Raw genomic sequence first — 7632 nt, forward strand, 5'->3', positions numbered from 1 at the left:
AGCTGGGTCAAACTAACGTGATGCCTCTTCTGGGTATGCACTGCACTGTGCTAGGTGCGGGGGCATGCCGAGCTTAAAGTGAAGTGCCAATATACTTTCTCTGCCCAATACCCGCTCATGAGGGGCCTGAGGCATTTGTACTGTGCCATGAGGGATGAACCATGAAGATCGGGACAGAACATGCTGAAGGGAAGCATTTACTGAAAGTGTTTCTGTATTTATATAAAAGAGGGAACCAGACTTGGCCTGGTATGGCAGTCTGCCAACCTCTAAGTTGCCTGGGACTCAGGCTGAGGAGCCTGTTCCCCAGTGGGAAAACAAAAATCTCGTAATGATTACCTCCCATTGCGTCCATGAGCTGTCACGGCAGGTGGTGCATGTCGTCGTCACACAGTTCTAGGCTGTCTAGAGCCAACATAGTCCGCTGCTCTGCAGCTGCATTGCATGGGCACGCTGAGCCACTTAACTGAACAGCTCTAAATAACCTAAAAGAGGTACCCTTTGGGGTTTGGTAAATAGCCAAATGCCTCATCATCTAATTAGTGACGAGCATGAACGGATGAACGAGATTCCCACTGCCCCTACCTACTATCTAGCGAAACCACAGCCAAGGGAAAGGGCTTGGCAGAATCAGCGGGGAAAGAAGACCCTGTTGAGCTCGACTCTAGTCTGGCACCGTGAAGAGACATGAGAGGTGTAGACTAAGTGGGAGGCCCCCAGCTTTTTCTTTTTTTTTTTTTCCACGTCTGCAAGCAGCCTTCAAGACTCTGGTAGCGGTGGCAGATGACAACAAGGAGCAGTGGTCTCAAGTTGCAGCAAGGGAAAGTGAGGTTGGATAGTAGGAAGAATTTTCTTACTAGGAGGGTAGTAAAACACTGGAAGAGGATACCCAGAGAGATGGTGCAAGCTCCATCCTTGGAGGTTTATACAACCCAACTAGACAAAGTCTTGGCTGGGATGATGTAGGTGGGGCTGGTCTTGCTTTGAGCAGGAGGTTGGATTAGATGTGACCTCCGGAGGTCCCTTCCCACCCTCATTTTCAATGACTCTATGATCTGTTATGTTAGTAAAAAGGAGATACCGCAGGCACTGAAGGAAAGTGTGAACGTACTCAGCGATCCATACATCAGAGAGCAACATAACTTAGCAAAGCGATGCTGTTACCCTTCAAGTTTGGATGATTTCAAAACAATGACTTAAAAGCAGAGACAGGGAATTTATCTGCTGCAGGATGTCTCTTAAGATGCTCCTCTCTCTCTGGCTTGCTGTGTGAAAGGCCCACATAAACAGCAAGGGAAACCAACTAAACACCAAGTGCCAGTGCAGATTGCATACCCAGAATATGATACAAAAAGAATTTGCCTAAATGTTGTAGGTAACCAAGGGTCACACAAATGCGAGTGTCCCCTTGCCGCTCTAGGCATGTTGAATCCTTAGCAATTCACCTCTGGAATATTTGAGACGATCTCAAAGATAACTCCACAGCCGGGAATGGTACTTCGGGGAGACATTCTTCTCAGGAAGCTCTGTGCAAAACCCTGCAGGAATGAACGGAAAGAAAAAAAAATAAAAAGTAAAATGTTTTTACAAATCACCACCACCGTCGAGAAAAGTAAGATCAATTTGCGAGACCATAAAAAAGGAAAAAAGAAAAGAAAAAAGAAAACCGACAGAACAGATAAAAAGCAGGCAGCGAAGGACATGAGCCCCACGAAAGGCAAAAATCCGTTACTTCTGTCTGCATTACAGATGTAGAAAATGGATTAACTTTCTCCATGGCAAGGTGACCTCTTAACTACAGTACAAGGGATTGGCTGGTTCTAGGGGCTTTTTTTTTGTTGGTTTTTTTTTTTTGTTGCAGAGCCCTAGGTGACTTGCCTTGAATATTGACAAGCACAGACATTAAATTCTTGACCAAAGAGATCATTATGAAGAATGATTTAAGAGGGCCTGGTCATTGTTTATGCTGACTTGGCGCCTTGCAGGGTTAAGAACCGGACTGTTGAATTAATGCAGAGATGAGTCATTCAAAGATGCTGCTGAGTATGAATACCCTGAAAAGGTTATCGATGGAGATTAAAAAAAAAAAAAGAAAGAAAGAAAAAGCAACAACTTAGCGAGAAGGCTGAATATTTTGTGTTGGAGAATGGTTAAAAAGCATCATTGACTCAGCCCACTGTACAAAACAGCATTGATGAAGGACTCAATACAATCGTTATGAAAAAAACGAGCCTGCCAAAAGTCTCTTGAGAACGAATTCCCTCCATTCATTGCAGTGGGAATTCTGCTCCCTGTTTCCTTTCGAGGAAAGGATTTTTTTCCCCCTAGTCGGAGACAATCAGAGCTGTTCCTCCAAACCCTGAGAGCTGTTCAGACTTGCCCATAGGGTTCCTGGGCTCGACTCTGCCCTGCCAGCCCCCGCGCCAGACTCTTTGTCTGCACAACCGCAAACAGAGAAGCAATTCAGTGCTACTGTCACACCCATTGTAGTGACCAGCATGCACGACTGTGCGGCAGCTCTGGGTAGAATCTCTCTCCTCCCACCATTTCCATCAAGAATAGGTGGTTTGGCAGAAATTATTCTTCCAGTGAGATCATCCACTGAGCTCTTGCCTCCCATTTGTGCTCCCTTGCCCTCACTGTCTATTGCAGTTAAACAGAAAATACGTAAAGCTCCAGCGGATTCCAGCTCTGAGGCTACCTGCATTGGACCTGCTCAGGAGTTTGCTGCTATTACCTTTGCATTGTTTCCAACTGGAGGAGAAGTCAGGGTCTAGAATGAGGCGTGCTGCATCTGAACAACACGAGAACACATTCCAGGTTTCACTTAGAGGCACAGCCGACCTGCACTAAACAGCTGGAAAACGTGAGCTCCCCAACTTGGGAACACAGAAAAAGAAGGCAGAAAGGGACCTAATGAGGTCACCTAGTCCAGCCCCCTGCTCAAGACAGGAACACCCTTGACTAAACCGTCCTAGGCCAGGTGTCTGCCTAACCTGATCTTGAAAACTTCCAGGGATGGAGACTCCATAATTTCTCTAGGTAGCTTCACCACCCTCACAGGCAAAGGTCCTCCTAATCTCCAATTCAAGTCTTCTCTGCTGCAGCTTAAGGCCATTGCTCCCAATCCTGTCCCCTACAGCCACAGAAAAAAGCCCATTTCTATCCTCTCTATAATCATCCTTTAAGTATTTAAAGGCTGTTATCAAATCCCCCCTTAGTCTGTCTTCTCCAGACTAAACATCTCTTGTTCTTCTAGCCTTTCTTCATAAGTCATGCCTCCCAGGCACTTAGTCATTTTTTATCACTCTACACTGGGCTCTTTCCAAAACTGTCCACATCCTTCATGAAATGTGGAGCACAAAACTGGACATGGCGCTCCAGGCGAGGCCTCACCAGTACTGAATAGAAAGAAAGAATCACTTCCTTTGATTTGCAAGAGACACCCCTGTTAATACAACCCAGGGTACAGGTGGGTTTTTTTGGTAATAAGATATCACATTCAGCTTATGGTCTGTCCTAACCCCTGATCCCTGCAGTCCTGCAGCCTTGTCAGTCATACTCCCAGTCTATTTCTGATTGCAATTAATCCATGCTAAGTGTAGGACTTTGCACTTGTCCTTGTTGAATTTCATCCAGTTGACTGTGGACTGTTTCTCCAGTCTATCCAGGTCATTCTGGATGTGAGCCCTGCCCGCTGGAGTGTCTACAACTGCACCAAGCTTAGTATCATACATTTGCTAAGCATGCACTCAATCTTATTATCTAAAGCATTACTGAGGATGTTAAACAACACTGGACCCAGAACAGATCCCTGGGTCCCTGGGGGACCCCACTTGATACCTCTTCCCACTCAGATATTAAGCCACTAATGACTACTCATTAATGGCACTGGTTGGACCAGCATGCTTTAAAGTATTTTCATCTAGCCTGTGTTTCTTTAGCTTACTAGTGAGAAGGTTGCAGGAGACCGTGTGAAAGCTTTGCTAAAGTCAAGGTATATCACTTCCACTGCTCTCCACCCATCCCACAGCCCATCACCATTATGGCAGGAAAACAGGTTGGTCAGGCATGACTCTCTTGGTGAATCCATGCTGGCTGTTCCTGATCACCTTGTGCTTCACACTTGATCCCTGGAGAACCTGCTCCATGATCTTTCCTAGCATTGAGGTCAGACTGAGTGGTCTCTAATTCCCCAGGTCTTTCTTTTTCCCTTCCTTAAAACTGGGCACGATATTTCCCCATTTTCAATCATTCGGGACCTCATCCAACCTTCAAGAGTTTTCAACAAAGATAGCCAATGACTCTGAAATTACCTTGGCCAATTCTTGCTATACCTTTGGGTGCCTCTCATCTGGCCCTGCTGGCTTGAAAGCACCTAGTAAGTAACCGCTAACCCATTCTTTCACTAGACTTGGCCGTCTCCTTCCCTATCTTTGCTACCAACTGTGCACGTCATCTGGTAGCTGACCCTACTTGTGAAGACTGCAGTTATAAAAAAAAAAGGCACTAAATACTTCAGCCTTTTCTGGATCATCTGCAGCTAGACTGCTTTCCCTTTTTATATGAGACCTATGTTTTCTCTGGTCTTCCTCTTACTTGTGACATACTTGTAGAATCCCTTTTTATTACCTTGTATCCCTTGCCAGCTGCATCTCAAACTGTGCCTTGGCCTTCTATATTTCTGCACACCCGTGCACTAATTCTTATACTTTTCTTTAGTACCATGACCAAATTGCCACTTTTTATAGGCTTCCTTTTTGAGTTTCAATTCATTGAAGAGACTCCTGTCTAGTCAGGCTGGTCTCCCATTGCAGTTCCCATTCTTCTGTTGCATCGGGATACCTCCCTCCTGCACCTTTAATATGGCCTCTGTAAAATACAGCAAGCTCCCCTAGCTTTCCCCCACCCTGAGAATCCTCTCTACCAGTATCCAGAGTTTAAATCTGCTTTTTTGAAGTTTAGTATCTGCTGCTTCCCTTACTTCCCCCACACGGGATATTACAACCATGAAGCTATAACTCATCCCAGTGTTAAATGACTGGTGATAAAGAACATGTCTTTTGGGCAAGTACACTAAGGAGCTGGAACAGATGATAGTCATCTTGACCAGAGAGAACAATCCATTTAACCAGATCCATTCGCCTGGGATTTGTATATGGAAAATGAAGAGAGGTAGATGCCTGGTCACACTCGCACCACTGGCATAATTAGTTTCTCTACCCTGGTTTCTTTTTGGCCAAGACCCATTGTTTGTTGCCCAGTGGCTCAGCTTCACCAGGAGGATGGAAGGTGGAAGCCTGGTAATTAGGGCATTTTCCTAGGAAGTCGGACATGAAACTCCTCAGGACAAGTCCAGGTTTCCCCTTTCCTGGGGGTGTGCACTATAAACACTAGACTGTTGGACAAGACTGTTGGACAAGATGCCACTGGAGTGCTTGAACCAAATTCATTTTTATCAGTGTGAATTAGGTCTGTTTGGAGCATAACTGGTGGGTCTGCTGTCTTGATGATCCCCTAGTTATGCTAGTATAACTAGCACGTGATGATCTTAGGCGTCTTCCAGCACTAAACTGGAGGTCAACAGAACAACGACTCAAGCTAGGTGCCTGGGTGACCAAAATGGATCACTTCCAGGCTTGACCAGAAACCCACGTGAAGGTCCCTTGGGTGCTTGGCACTCCAAAATGGAGGCACTGCCTGAAATTGGGCTCTTAGTGAGTTTTGTGGGTGATGGAGTAGGGCCAGGTTGGATCACTCTAAAATGTACAAGCCTAAACGCCATCTGAGTTGTATTCAGACAACTCTGAGACCAACTGGATCTTATCTAAAGTGGCTAACCATTGGATGAATGCTAACACTGTTTAAATAAAAACACATTCTCTTTGGTGCTTAACGGTGTCACATAGCAGCCATGCAAAAAAAAAAAAAAAAAAGAAAAAAAAAATCAAATCAACTCCAAAGCTGCTGAAATAACCACACAGCCCACTAGCTACTTAAAGCTTCTGTAAGGCTCTTAACTCCCATATAAAAGGAAGAGCAAAATATTGTCTCTGTGTATTTTGACACAACACTAGCAGAACACTGCTGCTTCTAATGCCTTTGTCTGACAAAAGAGCAAAATAAAGAGCTGAAGCTGCTTAAGATGTGCAAAACAATATCCAAACCTTCCTGATTCTCCAGATCAAGCCCATGGCAGGACCTGTGAGGGAAGAGCTGGGAGGATGAAGAAGCAAGGAAGGTTAATACTCTTGTTATCTGGGCACTTGCAAAACTTCTATAAAATGGATCTGGGTTACTCTGAGTCAAACAAATTCATCCAGTACAAAAGGTACCCACAGAACGTTCCTTTCTGCACCACAGACTCATTTGGCCAAGAGGTTAACTAAAGGACTTTTTGCACAAGGCTGCTTAATTTCATCTCCCTTCAAGACAGGGGCGGGCAATAATTTGGGCTGGTCGGCCACTTAATGAGTTTTGGGGGGCTGTTGAGGGCCACAAGGAGAGCCCCACCCCTTGACGGGTGCCCTGCCCCCTGGTCATCTTTGTTGGACTGGAAGTCCCACCTCTAACCCCTGACCTTTGCCACTGGTAGTCCCTTCCCTTGCCCTGGAAGTACTCCTTCTGGGAAGGAGGGTGCTGCAAACTTGAAACTGGGAAAAATGCCCAAATCATACACTAAAAAATAAAACATATAATATAACTTATTTTAACTTTATTTTAAAATATTTTTGCCCTGACTTATGCATGTTTGCATAGAGTATCTAGAGGCAACTGCATAACAGCTAAAATACAGCCCAACTCTTGTGTGTCGTGTGTGGGGAGTAAGGGGGTACATGTGGGGGGTGTGGTTGGGGAGTGGGTGCGGAGTGGTGTGGGTTATGTGGTTGGGGTGCAGGATGCGGGAGGGCGTGGGGTTATGATGGGTGTGTGTGTGTGTGTGTGTGTGTTTATTAGTGGTGTTTCATTTTAATCATGGAAAAATGTGGATTTTGGGTTATTTTTTTAATTTGAAAATTGGGGTTTTTTACCAGAGAAAACCAGGATCCCTGCTAATAACTTTGTGGGACTTGGAATCTACCCTCACCCTTAACTCATGTTGTGACTCAGTCTTAATCCAAAATTGGGCATCAACGACACCTTTTTTTGACTGTTTCATGACAGGTAAGCTAAACATTTCTTTTGCAAAGAGATATCATGATGCTGAAACAAAGGGATATCAGAGCACACATTTGAATGGTATATATGCTATTATATATTTGGGTTGGTAAAACAACTGTGGAGGCTCTTCCCTGAGTCACTAAAAGTATTACTTTTTGCATCTTTTTTAAATAGTCCTTACATTATTAGTCTATATACATTATCAGATACCAAAACAGGTTCTTGTAATATTTATTAATATATATGATAGCCAAATAAAAATATATTTCTATTATGACCATAAAGATAGGAAACTTGATTTTTTATTCAGTTCAGGTTGGCCTTTCTGTAATTTAAATATTAAAAACTAAAGCCACTTAATATCCTGAACTCTACATAACAATATGGCCATTCATCAAGCTAATAACAAAAAAATTAATCTTGCATAGTTTGCTTGTGTCTAGATATATTGATTGTATTTCCTCAGTAGAT

At 44.1% G+C, this 7632-nt stretch overlaps 1 protein-coding gene across 1 annotated transcript in view; it reads right to left on the reverse strand.

Moving 5' to 3' along the window:
- The window catches only part of KIF13B (kinesin family member 13B), a 200729-nt gene that overhangs the window by 52847 nt on the left and 140250 nt on the right, over positions 1-7632 (reverse strand). Inside the window, exon 32 of the mRNA XM_019520900.1 lies at positions 1446-1538. Within this exon, the coding sequence (XP_019376445.1) occupies positions 1446-1538 (93 nt within the window). The remainder of the gene's footprint in view (positions 1-1445; positions 1539-7632) is intronic.

The sequence above is a fragment of the Gavialis gangeticus genome, unplaced genomic scaffold, assembly GCF_001723915.1.
Source record: "Gavialis gangeticus isolate Ggan-Ray unplaced genomic scaffold, GavGan_comp1, whole genome shotgun sequence".
Classification (NCBI taxonomy): domain Eukaryota; kingdom Metazoa; phylum Chordata; order Crocodylia; family Gavialidae; genus Gavialis; species Gavialis gangeticus.